General features: G+C 42.0%; 3 protein-coding genes across 5 annotated transcripts in view; all 3 read left to right on the top strand.

The window, feature by feature from the left end:
• Positions 1-10,427, top strand: part of LOC145484393 (ubiquitin carboxyl-terminal hydrolase 34-like) — a 48,463-nt gene extending 38,036 nt beyond the window's left edge. For 2 of the 3 annotated variants that reach the window (XM_081463009.1, XM_081463008.1), the window contains exons 56-71: positions 143-228; positions 852-935; positions 1,548-1,654; positions 2,378-2,552; positions 3,097-3,269; positions 3,503-3,581; positions 4,090-4,216; positions 4,620-4,727; positions 5,091-5,195; positions 5,752-5,876; positions 6,153-6,276; positions 6,853-6,938; positions 7,027-7,083; positions 7,439-7,522; positions 7,697-7,831; positions 9,055-10,427. In XM_081463009.1, coding sequence (XP_081319135.1) covers positions 143-228; positions 852-935; positions 1,548-1,654; positions 2,378-2,552; positions 3,097-3,269; positions 3,503-3,581; positions 4,090-4,216; positions 4,620-4,727; positions 5,091-5,195; positions 5,752-5,876; positions 6,153-6,276; positions 6,853-6,938; positions 7,027-7,083; positions 7,439-7,522; positions 7,697-7,831; positions 9,055-9,600 — 2,201 coding nt within the window. In that variant the 3' untranslated portion in view covers positions 9,601-10,427. The other variant, XM_081463010.1, reaches the window with a different exon arrangement.
• A 1,252-nt stretch (positions 10,428-11,679) lies between these two features.
• Positions 11,680-12,406, top strand: LOC145485472 (kelch-like protein 3). The gene is made up of 2 exons (XM_081464137.1): positions 11,680-12,298; positions 12,402-12,406. Exons 1-2 carry the CDS (start codon positions 11,680-11,682, stop codon positions 12,404-12,406), a joined length of 624 nt encoding a protein of 207 aa, XP_081320263.1.
• Positions 12,307-13,386, top strand: LOC145484436 (kelch-like protein 15). The gene has a single exon (XM_081463059.1). The coding sequence runs from the start codon at positions 12,406-12,408 to the stop codon at positions 13,384-13,386; it is 981 nt and encodes a 326-aa protein (XP_081319185.1). The 5' UTR covers positions 12,307-12,405.
• Positions 13,387-14,818: the final 1,432 nt, after the last annotated feature.

Here is a 14,818-nt window from a genome sequence, read left to right as displayed (position 1 = left end):
ATGTTCGATTGCAGTTATTTGTTTCAGTTGTATGCTCGGCCCCACTAGCCTTTGTGCTATAAACAATGCCGAGGGTAAATTAAGGTTCATATTTATTTATATATTTTTTTCATAGTTAGAGACTGTTGTTGTTTTGTTTTAGATCGCAACATCCATGGCACCACAAAGCTTGTCAGCTATTTCGCTGTGTTGAACTACTGCCTGGTGTCACGAACCGAGAAGGAAATGGTAGGAGATCTCTCCCTTGTTGTTATTTGAATCGTTACAGTATCACCTTACATTACTGCGTAACTCCTCTCACTCCCAAGAGTGCCGTATGGCACAAAATGCCATTACATGCTCAAGATTTGGTCTGTTTGCATCACATTTGAACAGCAAAAAGGTCTTGGATAGATCTGTCTTCTTCTTCTTCAGGTTTACCTTTCTAGATAGGATTAAAAAAACGTTTCTCGATTTTTTAGCGTCATATTTTTTATGCTAACGGCCTTATCCCGAAGGAAATCTCTCCAAGTTATTTTTAGTTCACTCGCGGTTTCAGAAATCCCACGTAGCCAATCCTGTGACGCGGATTTTGGTCACCGTCGTGGACAGCTCAATCATTCTCATCCTCCACGACAACATCCACGCAACGCGCCGCCGCGCGGTAACATCCGCGGAAGGACTGGGCACCAGGTCTAAAAAAACTCTTGAGAGCTATTACCTTGGTAATAAGGTCTACAGTGAAACACTCTCTAGCTCTCCGTCCTGTCTTGCTGTACCGAACCTTGCACGTGTAGGCTTGTTAGGACAGAAATTAAACCAAGACAACTTGTGATGCATTGTAACTGCAATTCTATTTTCTCCCGTTCCAGTTCACACCGTTTTGTACAGAGTTATGGCGACTGTTTCATCCGCTGATGTCGGAACCAAACATTCCTGTACATCCTAATAAACAGGTAATTTCTCAAACATTAAGGTCTTCAATTGAAGTTGCTCCCCTTAAATGTCCGTTGACAGCCATGTCATTTTCCACAGTGCCTTAACAGTGAAATAGACTTAGACTTCCGTCCACAAGTAGAGTTGTACACGAATACCAATGTTTTCCACCAAACGAGTCCAGTGACCGTTTGAAGATCACATACGCCTGTCCTCACGGCAACGAGAAAGGGCAGGAATCGTCAACGGTAAAATATCAAACGATGAAGCCTGTGAGCGAGACAGAGATTAAAAAACCTGCTTGAGCTTTTGTATACTGTCGGTGTTTATAAATACCGGGAGAATACGTATAGCGGAGATAGTTGTCCATTTACAAGAGTATGTACGAAAATATTCTTTGCGATTTTCTTTTATGTCGTTTGAGAGAAATGTAGTTATTGCAATGTTTTTGGAAATTCGTGCTTAGATAAGATCTTTGCTAGCAAACTTGAGTTTCCATGATGTAAGTTGTGGAAGTATGTTCTAGTAAAGATAGTCGAGATTGGAAATGCTGTCTACTCGACAAAATGGCGCTCAGAAGCGGAGGAAGGCCTGTTGAGTTCTCATTCAGTGATGTTTGTTTTGTGTTTCAGGCCTTGTTAATCTTCTGGTTTCACGCTTGTATCGGCTGCGAGCAGAACATCGACTTCGTCACTGAAAGCAGCAATGTGGCTGCCAACATTCCTCTCAATTACATCCTGTGAGTTGTTTGGATTTAAATTTAATGAGTAATTTTATTTCTCATTTTCACGCATTCTTTGTCCGTGCAACTGTTCTCAGTCTATTCCAGATGTTTCATGTAGCAATTTAACAAAGGTAACGAACTCCCGTATGAAATTCAAAAGCTCGGGGATGCTCTCGGAAAATATGAATTAAACCTTTAAAACAGACCAATCAGGGCGAGGCTCGAGCTTTATTCGACTCCTAAAAGGCACCACTTAAAACGGAATAGACTTGATTACCGGCCGCTGTTCAGGAACGTAGCCCGCGCTAGTAGACTTGACTCAAGAGACCAGAGGAAATTGAACATAAAAGCGGAAATAACAGCATTTCCTTTATTATTTCTTCGAGTGCACCCTAAAAGATGCTTTGACAGCTAAAGTAGCGGCGTTTGGTCATGAATACCCAAGTGAGACCAGAATCCTTGATTATACCCCTAAGCGAGACGACGAACATCCCCAACCTTTTCATAGGGGGGTCTACCTTCCCCCGGGAAATTAATCGACGTAACGGGGTTTTGCCGTTCCTGAGAGCAAAGCGAAGGGCTAACACCCGAAGCGTTCAACTTCATTAATTTTCTACGGTGGTTAATTTACTTTTATCAACTTCAAGTCTGTAAATAGCTGTGTTACACTTTCCTTCCTCAACCGAACATTTTTTAGAAACTAATTCCTTGTTCCCGGGTATTGTTGCGTATTTGCAGCTCCAGCGATGAACCGGAAGTGGTGACGTTTAACAGGAACGTACTTCCGGCGTATTACGGTCTGCTGCGGTTGTGTTGTGAGCACTCTCGGTCATTCACGCGCCAACTCGCCGTTCACTCCAACATGAAGTGGGCTTTTGAGAATCTCACGATTCGTATGAACCAATACCCGCAGGTAACTAGATCGGGAAGGCTTCAGTTTCAATCATAAACTGCGTTATGGAGTTATGGTACATGCGACCATTTTAAGTCACGAGTCTTTGATTTTTGAGAGAAAAAGCACTTTAAAATTTTTAAGAACGCTCTGTTATTGAGGGTGACAGTTGGGTTTTGTTTTTCCATGTACCTCTAAACTATTATTTTTTCCCTTTATTTTCATAGCTGTTATTACAGTCATCAGTTGTTTGTTTTACAAACGAGGCAGAAGGGTCAATGCTGCTTTGTTTTGATACTTTTGCCCTGTTCGCATGCCTTTATCAGCAAAAAAATATTAGACCGCAGACTCAATTGCAATATCAGTTATTGCGTGAATCGTTTGTCTTTTGCTTATGTGAAGTCGCAGTTGAGATTGCGTGAGTCGTGACCCTGTTTGTCTTTTGCTTGTGTGAAATGCAGTCGAGATTGCGTTAATCGTGACACAAGTTTGTCATTTGCTCGCGTGAAATGCAGTTGACATTGCGTGAGTCGTGACCGAGGTTTGTCGCACGCTTGTGTTGCAGGCAGTTGAAGAGCTGTTCGGTCTCATGCGACTCTTTGCTGGTCTCACAACGCCTGACTCGTCAAAAGAGAAAAGCAAAGAAGACGAAGCTGTCGAGGCAACGTTCAGAAGAGACACCATTATACTGTACCAGAACTGTTTGGACGGAGGAGCATCCTGGACCACCCTTATAAGGTACGTGCGTTAGCGCGAGATGAATTGGGGCGAGTAGCGTCAAAGTGAGGCGCGAATGCATTTTGCCTCGATTTCATGCTAAAAATAGCCAGCTGACGCAAGTTGCATAAAAGTGAAGCGAGAATCCCTTTGTCTCAATTTTATGCTTCCGCCGTGCGCCAGAGTGAATTGAAATTAGAAACGAAGTGTGAAGTGTGAGGTTATGATCTTAATGGCGCTATTTTCTTACCTAGTGCATACAAGATCTTACTTCAGACTGAAGAGGACAGATTAACAGTGGTCGTCAATCAAGGACTTCTCACCTTGTCAGATGTAAGAACTAGAAGAGTAATTGTAAGCATGTTCGTATGGACAGCCATAGGCAAAAATTGTACCACGTTTATTGGCCCTTACTCAACTTAAAACCGCATGATGTCATATTTATTATTCATTTATTCATTGACATATCGACTTGCCCCGACATCTACAGTAGCATATCTAGATGTGCTGAAAATGTGAGGATCGGCTGGGCGAGTGGGGAAGGGGTATGTTTTGATTTTATTCTTCGCCAAAAAAGAGACCCAAGCATGCCCACTAAATCCGTCACTGATCTTCAAGTTTTACTTACGTGCCCTCGTTTGGCCCTTGGCTCAGTCGGCAGAGCTAAGGAATATCAATTCAAGAGGTCGTAGGTGTCTTCACATCCCACCAAGATGAAAGGATTTCCTTGCATCATGTGGTTTCAGTAGCATTACCACGGTCAATTTATAGGGTTGGTTTTGATGCGGATGCTTATTGAAGTATATCTTTTCTTTTCTTTTCTTATCTGATTGGTCAACAGGCGTTCACCACTCTTCACATGATGTACCACGAGGCCACGGCTTGTCACGTGACAGGAGACCTGACAGAAGTGTTGATGATCTTACATAACCTGTTAGTGTGCTGTCGGCCTCACAGCAACAAACCAGGTAGGAGTGAATTATTTAAAAAAAAAAAAAAGACAAACTTAAGCAGCTTGCATACCACTTAGCTTCCGAAGAAGATATGGAATGGAGAGCCAGAAGTATGGAATAGGCTAGATTAAATTGGGTTTTAAATCTGCCTCGCCTTGCATTTCAAATTGTTTGCAAACATTTTATCGTCGAGTGAGTTCAAGCACAGGCATCCATTGTCTGGGAGAGATCCTGAATGTAATCCCCGCCATGGTTTTTCGTGCGTCACGTTGCCCTCAGCATTTGGAAGAACGCTTTAACTGTAACCTCAAATGGGTACTCTTTTCAGAGAAGTCGACATGTCTAGAGGATTTAATCAGAAACAGAACGGGACTATCCGTTATTTTGTTTAGAAATATTTATCTCTTGTATTCTACAGATGTTCGCAGCAGCATTGTAGGATGGTCTGAGAGATTTGACGTCGCCCAGAAACTTCTCTCGTTGCTAAATTCCTACACTCCCAAAGAAGTGAGGCAATCTTGTCTAGGTATGTCAAGCTTTCTAACTGTTTCCCTGTGGCTAGGTTACACAGACTTTGATTACCGGCTTCAATTACTTTCCATGCTTCGAATTACTCGTCCATTTCCAAAAAGTCTTGATATTTCTCTACAATGCAGGACTGGCATGGTACCGGCCTCATTGTTCGTGTGCTGGATTCGGAATCTCGCGGTCCCGTTTTGTTTACAGGCCGGGTCATTATATGTTCTTATATGTACTTAACCTAGGATGGACTGTCGTCCCATCCAGAGGGCAAGGCAGCACTTGTTTGTTTGTTTGTTTTCTAATTAGTCTAATTTCTTGATCCCTTATTGTTGTTCTGATAACCACAGTTGTTTATTCTGATTGGTAGATGTGCTAAATGCCATGCTGGTTTTGTATCCAAGTGACATCACCGAATCACTGATTCCTATCATAAATGCTTCTCACCAGCACTGGAACAAAACGTCTCCTCCAGGTTAGTGGTTCAGCAAATGATTGAGAAGTATTTTGCAATCCTTCCCGATGTTATTCAATTTTAAGTCTTCTGTGGTTCTTTTATATTCATTATCTCTTTAGTGTTCTCCTCCCTTAGTAAACTTGCCGGAGGCGCGGTGGCCTTATGATCAGTGCGGAACCGCCGGACTCTGCATCGAGTGGTCCGGGTTCGATCCCTTTCCTGGGTCATTCTGTTGCATTCTTGGGCAAGACACTAAAATACTGTCACAGTGCCTCTCTCCCTCGCGGAGTTTAAATGTGTACTGGCAATTTGTTGGGGAAACTTGACAGAATGCCAGCATCCCATCAAGGGGGGAGGTGGGGTAGCAATAATCTTAGCCTCCTCATGCTACAGAACCCGGAGTGGAGATCTGAGAGCTACAAGCGGTGCTGGACTCAAAGGCTTTACTTTTCACATAGCAGGCTGTTATCTTGAAGTTGCCTCGGTGTTTAAAGCTGATTTTTCACACTATAAAAGTGAATAAAACGATTTAGAGCTTTACGTTTGGTGTTAATCGTGATGTGTATATTTTCAGGGCTTCTTGGTCCGTACTTTCCTCGCCGTCACTCCAAAGTGATCGTTAGCAGCAAGTCTGTGGTGCGTCCCGCTGTGCCTGAGCTCAACATGTTCCTTCATCCGTCATTCCTGGACTCGCCAAAGGTAACTTCTTGTATATAAGACAGAACGACATAAGCCAAGTCATGTAGTCACGTGTGTAGCTAATTGCAGTCGCGTGTGTAGTCAAGTTTAGTCACGTGTGTGGCCAAATGTAATCACATGTATAGCTTAGTGTAGTCACGTGGGTAGCTAGGTGTAATCACGTGCCTAGCCAGGAAAACGACTTAGTGTATCATTACAGGCGGTGTCCCCGTGCGGAGTAGTTCTAAAAAATACGTTAGATTAACATAGACTGGCATGTGTGCGTTGTATTAACAGGGTGTGGAGGAGTCGTATGACGCGGCAGTTACAGAGTACTTTCAACCTTACCATCACTTTGTCGATAAACTGCTGCGGTTTGGCTTCAATCACGACAGGGTGGCCGATCAAGTCATCGCTTGCAGTAAGTGTTTGTGCTGTCCTGCTATTATTTGCGTAAAGCACAACAACAAAACGACAAAGTAGAGAAAAAAAAACAGCAACAACAAGGAAACAAGTATGAGTTTTGCCATAGTGGTACTGCCGGTCGTTCTCTTCACGCTTCGGAACGGACTGCTGTAATGTATATTTTAAATCTTAATAGTCATGGAAATCAGCTTTGAAGTTTCTATAAAAGAGCGTTTTTACGGCGGCCATGTTGATGTTCCTAAAACGCGTACGCAATAGGAAATTCTTGCATAACAATATAACTCATTTCCCAAAGGAGGGAAAATTTATTGTTTGGCCGTCATGCCTTGACGTTTGTGAAAACGCTCCAATGTGGCTATTTTCCTCGTTCGTGGAGCAATGGATTGGCGGCCAGTCAACAGAGTCAGCTGTCGAGGGAACACTGGCTCAAAAGACGGCTAGTTGCCTTTCGCCTTACATCTTTTAACAAAGCAAGCCCACCATCTTTACACGTGGCTAAAAAGAGGCGTTCATTTTCTCAGAGTTTATTTACAGTTGATATCGGTATTTATTGTACTTTGTTGTGTTTTAGGTTGTCTTTTAGCAGTAGAAGCCATTCCTCTTCACTTCACGTTCTTCAGTAAGCTCTGGATGGAAGTGTATCAGAAGGCTGGTGATGTATGTAAATGTTTATTATTTAGCACAGGATTGCCAGGCATTCGGTTGGCGTGGCTTTCCTGTGCTGATACCAACTGTTTCTTTGTAGAATGCCAAATACAAGAGTTACCTCCAGCAGCTTTGTCAACAGCCCGAGTTCTTAGAGGTGAGTGTCAGTTAAGTAGTACTTAACATAGTTCGTAATTATTTAATAATGCCTTAAATAACTGCGATTGTCAGCCTTACACATCTTGAGCTCGAGAGCACCTTTATAATTGCGACAGTAGACCTTCAGTTTTTGCGAGTAGAGAACTGTTTAAGATTTCTTTTTGGAACATAAAATTGAGTGAATAAAATCCCTTGCAAAATAGCAAATATAAAACAAATTTTGAACGGTTAAAAAAACGGCAAAATATATCCCAGGGCGAAGTGCATAGGAAGATAGTTTGCGTCCCTACTTCTGACCGTTAGATACATGAAGCTTTAATTTTTTTTGTAAAATATTTTTGTTGTTTATTTAGTACGTGGACCTGATCTTACTGGATGAACGAGAAAGTCTCAATGTGCGAGACATCTACACCTTCCTTTGCTGTTTCTTTCCGAGGGTAGGATTGAGTGAATTATGCCCAGTAGCTTCCTATCTGGAGTCTTACAGCTTATCAGTAGCCTAACTGTCCCGGAAGAAGAAAAAAAATATATATATATCTTGGTGTTCTCTTTCTTAACTTTGCCTTAGTAGTATCAAAGTTTCGTGATATTATCCTTACCCCCTCCCGCAGGTATCGACTCAGGTGCTGGTCAACCAGTGGAATAACTTGGTGCAAACACTCGTGGCAACGGTGATTGCTGATAAACCAGCAGCGGAGAAAGCTAGTGATGCCGAACTCTGTGCAATAGCCAAGAGGCTGACTGCGGTAAGCTTTTAGTTAGGCCTTCACAACCACGTTAGCTCATTTTAAACTTGCGTAGCCCATACCCTCACAATGCCTGCTTTCGCGTTGCAAACTAAGAACGTGGATTCCTTTCAGGAAGGTGTAACAAGCGATCTTTTCTTAGAGCTACATAAAGGAGATATGTGAAGAAGAGAGGTTGCTGAAATAGTTTCAGGGCTCGAAATTAACTTTTTCGTTCGGGAGCCAGCTGGCGACTAACGGAAAAATTTTGGTCGCCAGATCGTAAATTTTGTCGCCAACTTATTTTATATATAACTTACACAAGAACACGATTTTTACGTCACTTCGCATGCAAGAAAAGTCGCAATTGAAGAGCGAAAACAATTCAAAACAACACGAGTAACACTAAGTTATAAAGCTACTGTTGTTCTCAGGTGATATGTCTCTGGTCCGAAGGTGACGGTTGTCTCCATAGTCATTTTAAATGAGGCGAAGCATAAAACGTTTCAAGTCCGTGGTTTTCATTGTGAGACAAACAGGAGTCCTTGCGTATTTTCCCTTTCCTACTTCTTCGAAATGCCGTTCTTTATTTTCGACTTGCTTCCCTCGATGCCTTTCGCTGCCGACAAACAACGCCATGCTTGAATCTTCATTCCTCGCACGTAAAAACTCACGTAGTTCCTTCAACTGATTGGGATCTGCCGCCATTTTCGCGGCAAATGAAAAGCACATGGTCAAGTGCGCCTGCCATCCCAGTTTCGGAAGAAGCCGCTGAAACAATATGGCGCGCCGTGAACGCAGTATCGACGTGTCGAAATACATTCAATTTTTTCGATTAACTTGTAATATTCAGACATTATCTTACCGGGGACGGAAAGGTGAGTTGTAAACTAGCTACCATATTCGATTGATTTCCTAATATAAAGATTTAAAAACAAAAGTTGTGCCGTTGCTTTCTTTAGTTATCGGACAAAACGGGAGTCGCCAGTGCTCAATTTTTGGTCGCGGTGCGACCAGTGCGTCGCAATTTCGAGCCCTGAGTTTTCAAGTTAGTCGTTCCTAATCCCGGTCAATCCTAACCAAGCTCGTTCTTTTTTGTTTCGATAATCACTTCGCTAGTGATTTTCGCCATTAGAAAGCTGCTATTTTGAATTATTTTGGGGAAGTAGCTCAATACTTTACAAACCTGACATGATATATCGCCCATCCTCTCTAACTAAATGAAGTTATTTAATTCGCCATAGGAGCTACGAGCGATGTCTCTACTGTTCTCTGTGCGACCGCCGCAGAAGTCTGATGTCAGCGCGCTGCTGCACCCAAGTCTTGGCGAGCTGCTGGTGGTGTGCCGCAAGTACCAGGCCAAGAAACTGGAGAGCAAATCACGTCCGCCTACTGAGTCTGAACAGCACCCTCCTGATCAGCACCAGGAGAAGGAGGAGAAGGAAAAGAACAAGGACAAAGAGAAGGACAAGGACGAGAAGGAGAAAGGGAAGGAGACGGAAGAGTCATCGACAGCCAAAGCAGAAGGAGATGACGGGCCTCTAAAGAAGAGACGACGAACCCTTGATGGCGAGGAGCAGGGTGCTGCTAAAGCAGCGACGTCACCATCCGATAAACCAGGAACAAGTAAGGATGAGAGCAGTGCTACAGCAAAGAAAGAAAAAGCCCAAGAAAGCTCTCAGAAACAGTCTCAAAAGACTGGATCGATATGGGGTGCAAGACCGCCCACTGACTGGGTGGATTCCCTTGTTAAGGCCATTCAGAGCACCATCACTAAAGTACCGGCGTAGCTGTTGGAAGTAAAATAAACACAGAGTGCACATCAAGAATTGAAGTAGGCACATCTAACGGAGGGGAGAACATAGATGCACAAGAAATCGAGAAGTTTTACATCTCGGCTGTGCGTGGTTTACGCCCGCGGCAGGATAGAGTGTGAAACAGTTGAGACTGTGAACTGAAGTGTAGAAAAAGAAAAAGTACAGGCAGATTTGGTTTTAGTTCAGAAGAAATTGACTTTAGTGAGGTGCTTCGTGGAAAGCGTCCACGATTTGTACTCTTGTTTTGTTTGGTACTAGGTGCCATTTGATCCATTGATATGCCGTCAATAATGTTAGGGCGTCTCCATATGAACCTAGTAAGCGAGCTGGCCTGGTTAAAGTTGTCCTACCACATTCCGTTTTGTTCGTCTAAGATAACAGGCTGGGCTGGCCGATGTCTCCCTTTGAACACCTCTTTCCGGCTGCCAAACTGAAGGATTTTTCGACTTAAAAACTTGCTAGAAGGAAAATAGAAATATTTCCAGAATAAAGCGAGACAAAATTTGCCTCGGCTAGTTAACCGGCCACCAGTCCTGTAACAAAGCCCTATTTAATGGTAGTAATAAACTGGAAAACAGTATTTCTACTACCCCTATTTGAGCCCTAGCTAATGAAAGGTTTCTGCTTCACGGGTGTATTAATGATCGACCATTACTGTAAAGGTGATTGAAGTTGTGCATTTTTTTCTTTCGTTTCTTCTCTCAGGGAAGTCAAAGGAATGTGTCGACTTCATATAAGTTCCAATATGGGGTCTTTAACGTAGATTTAGATGAACACAATAAACTTTCTATGAAAAAGGAGTTATTTTGTGCTGCTTTACGTGTTTGTCGGATTGTCTCGAGCGCTTGTGGTTTCTGTAACTGGAGCGGATGATTAACCCGAATCGTGCACGCTCACAAGCTCCATCTGCCCGGGTTGGGAATCAGAGTTTTCTTCTCCTAGGGGTTCCTAGGGTTCCCCTTCCGACCAGCCTAGTCTTCGACTCCCTTCGAATGAGCTTGAATGGGGAGGCTGGAATTTCACTATTGCGCTGTGCTTAGTGCTTACAGAGCTGTTAATCTCGCGTCACGTATCTCTGGTCACGTAATCCTGGTGACTAGCGCCGACTGAATTAGTCCTATACGAATTGCCTGATAGCCCGCTGAAGTATATCAAAAGAGACGGCTCCTGCTTAAGAATAGCAGACATAAGCCGGAGTAACCTTTTTCCGGCCCAGAGGGACAGGCGTCTCCGGTGTTTTGTCCCACCCTTCTCCCCGTGGTCACCTCTTCCTCATTTCCAGGAACATTTCCTCCCACAGTAAAGTATCCGTTCTCTCGAGTCTGATCTCCATTCCCGAGAAGAGGGGAGCAGCGCGGACTCCTTTGCGGAACAGCGGCTGGCAGTCGAGCCTCGGCACCCTCCAGAACTAGCTTGCGCTTAAAGGTGTTCAGAGGTATTTTATGTAGTTACTTATAAACCACGGTTCAGTTGTTTTCAAAACTACCCGTACCCAAATGAACACCAAGATGAACTACCGATACTGCTAGGATATAAAAAAAAAAACAAACAAAAACAAAAACAAAAACAAAAAACAAAAAACAAAAAAAAGAAAAGAAACAATCGCAATATCTGAATCGCGTGGATGAAAATCGTCGCTATTGCATTGAAAAACGCCTCCTATTAAATTATTCCTTAAATTCTCTTCCAAATATCAGACAACTTATTTTAAAACTGCGTACCGTTGTTTGAACTTGTAAGCCCCCGAAGTGTACTATGATAATAAAGCCAACAGCTTGCCTTGGTTATTCTGAACTTCGCCCGAAGATGCCTTTTGACGAGAACGCGTTTCCAGATCAAAGTTGACTAATAGTAACTCTAATGATCCATAGGACTTACAAAGAAAATCATAGAAGGAAATCAGGTCTCCTGAGGAAATACAAAACGAAGATGCTCTTGATTTCGCTACGCTCAATCGCTTTAGCGTGAGTTTGGGTTGCGTGATAAAAAGAGTTGCGTGACTGAATCAATATCGAAATCGAGGCTCGTAACTTAAAACTACAGGAGTTCAACATGGAGGCACTCTCTCAACCCATGGTGTCTGCAGATCCCTCTGAATGTCGCCAAGAACTTGTCGAACGTTTAGATATCCTGAGAAGAAACCAAAGTTTCTGCGATGTGAAAGTGGTGGTGAAAGACAAAGAACTTGCCGCTCACAAAGCAGTGTTAGCTGCAGCAAGCCCGTTCTTCCTTTCACTTCTGACAAGCGACATGAGAGAAAGCAAAGAACATTTAATCAGAATAGAGCTTGAAGAAGCAACGGCGTCTGTTATGGAAGACGTGTTACAGTACGTTTACACTGGAAATGTTTCGGTTACTGAAGAAAACGCTCACAATTTGATGGCAACAGCAGATTATCTTCTTCTTCCAGGCCTGAAAGCAGTGGTGGGCAGGTACTTGACGCATATTTTGACAATAGAGAACTGTGTTTTCAATTATTATTTTGCCGATAAGTATCAGTGCATGTATTTGAAAGGAAAAGCCCGCGAGATGATCAATTCAAATTTCCGTGCGATCATGGCAACAGATGATTTTCTGAGTCTTGACACAAAGCAAGTCATCGAATGGGTGTCCAGTGATGACATCACTGTTAATGCTGAGGAAGAGGTTTTCAAGGGAATACAGCAAGTCCGTCTGGCATCAATACCACATGACTTTCTACTAAACAAACTGGTGAAGGAGGATCTTGTTTCTGCAAACAATGTGTGCTTAAATTTTGTGTTAAATGGTCTGAGATTAATGGCAAGTACCACTGATGAGCAGGTTGTTCAACAACCAAGGAAATGCCTGGAGAGGAACATAGCTGCAATATTTATTTGTGGAGGAAGAAGGTCTTTTAATTACATTCCAAAACAAAATGTGTGGTACAAGTTGTCAGACAAACCTTTTCAGCACAAGCATAGAAGCAATCCAAGTCAATGTAGGGGTACAATTTACATGTCCAGTCAGGACTTAGATGGACTGGATTTGTCTAAATTAATAGAATTCTATACACCTGCCAACAACTCTTGGGGTGCATTTCAAGCTGCAACCACATTTACCAGTACTGCAGTTTTGAAGGGACACTTGTATGCAACTGAAGAAACATGGGAGGGTAACGAGATACACAGATATAATCCTGAAAAGGACTGTTGTAATAAACTAAAGAAGCCACACACTAATCTTTTTGGCAGTTGCATTGTGACTGATGATAAATATATTTACCTAGTAGGTGGTAGATCAAACTACATTGGAGGTACATCCTTGTCAACAACATACAGATGTGATCCTAGTGCTGATGATCATGAGTGGGAAGAAGTTGCACCTATCAATCAAGCTAGATACAATGCCTTTGGTGCTGCCATGAATGGCAAGGTGTACATAGCAGGTGGACGTCAGGGCCAAGCAGTAGCACTCGGAACATGTGAGGTTTACAGTCCTGTAACCAATGAATGGCAGCTGATGGCAAGTCTCAAGGTACCTCGGATGTCAGCAAGCATGGTGTGCCATGAAGGAACGCTGTATGTTTTGGGAGGTGCAATTCCCTCCACTGGCAGATTGTCACGGGTATTATCAGTTGAAATATTTGATGCAGAGCAAAATGAATGGAGAGAGAGATCAGTTATACCAGTTGATCGCTTTGAAACAAGCAAGGAAGAAAAGCAGAAGAATATATTTAAAGCTTGTTCTGCAAGACTTTGCAAAGAGGTGATTGACAAACTTGAGCCATTAAATAAGTAGCCATCTCTCTGCATGTTTTAGCAGTGTGAGGCTTGCTTTGTTTTTAGGTGCAATAACTTTAATGAAAAGCACCATTATCTTTCATTTATAGAAGCTGCATGAATGGCACATCTTGTAGCATGATGTTTTTCCAATCAAGTTTTGTTTTTTAGTTTTACTTAAGAATGACTGACATCTAGCACTATTGATCTTCCTAAGAATACTAGCGATTGACATTTAGCTCTATCGATTGGAGTCTTACAATGTACAATGTCATTTGAGACAACAACAGTAGTGATTGATGCTTAGCACTAATTATTATTGATCATTTCACCATGGCAACTGAAGCATTTATAACTTACGATTTGTTGTTAGAATTAACGATATGAAGTGTTTAACTCTAGCAATTTGCATTTTTGGCAGAAATTGCTCCCCATAGGTATTTTGTTTAACATTGGGTTAAGAGCAGCCAGATTAGGAAGGGGATGGAAGTCTGTGTGTTCCTGAAATAGTATTTTTTCAAAGTTTTTGTGTAAAATCATTCATTAGATAACAACAGTCTAACACTTTGTTGACTCACAACATGTCTTACTTAATATGTCAAATATGAAAAGGCTGTTTTTGAACACATTTCCAAACAATGAGAAGAAAGTTGAAAGTACCATATGCAGCGCAGTATTTTTGACGAACCTTAAGGTGTTTGGAAATGTAGTCAAAAATGGTCTCAGGTGTTTGAATGATGTATCTTGTCAATCAAAACTAAAGCTAGGGAAAAAAGACAGAAATGAAATGGAAATAATCGAAATGCTAATTAGATCAGATATCCAACATGCAAAGAAAACTAGTCTTCAAGTTTGTATAACTGTGTACCGGCCTGAATATCATTCTTACCTGAGCCCCAAGAAGTTAATCTCTAACTACTTCAGTGTATTAGTTGAATTTCCTCAAAACGTTTGCCAAGAAACTTAGCTTCCCCATCAGTGAAAGTGATGCCAGAATCCGCTAGCTTGACTGAAAAATCCACTAGACTCCCCTGAGGCTATCAGACATGACTTTCTTTGCATACTGGATGGATATCCAAACACTTTCATCGGTTATTATTTCCTTTGCTTCAACTTGATGGGTGAATAATGAGTCTACAAAGTACAACTCTGAGGTTAAACAGCACAGTCTACATGCTGTTAATTTTTGTGCACAAAATATCTTCTGAGGGACTAAAAGAAATGGCGATAATTATACAAAAAATTAATGAGAGTAGAATAATATGATACAAAATAATTTCTGTAAAGTTTCATTAGATTTTGAGCGCCATTTGTACAATTTAAATGTGACAGAAGTGCTTAGGATGAGCCAATCTTGGATTATTCATTTCATATCATTTCATATTTGTAGATTAATGCAACAACAAAAAGAAAAATGTGGCATTACCTACATTGTAAATTCACTAAGAACA

Source organism: Orbicella franksi, chromosome 4 (assembly GCF_964199315.1).
Source record: "Orbicella franksi chromosome 4, jaOrbFran1.1, whole genome shotgun sequence".
Classification (NCBI taxonomy): Eukaryota; Metazoa; Cnidaria; class Anthozoa; order Scleractinia; family Merulinidae; genus Orbicella; species Orbicella franksi.
Note: the sequence above shows the minus strand (reverse complement) of the source record. Positions and strands in the feature narration are given on the sequence as shown.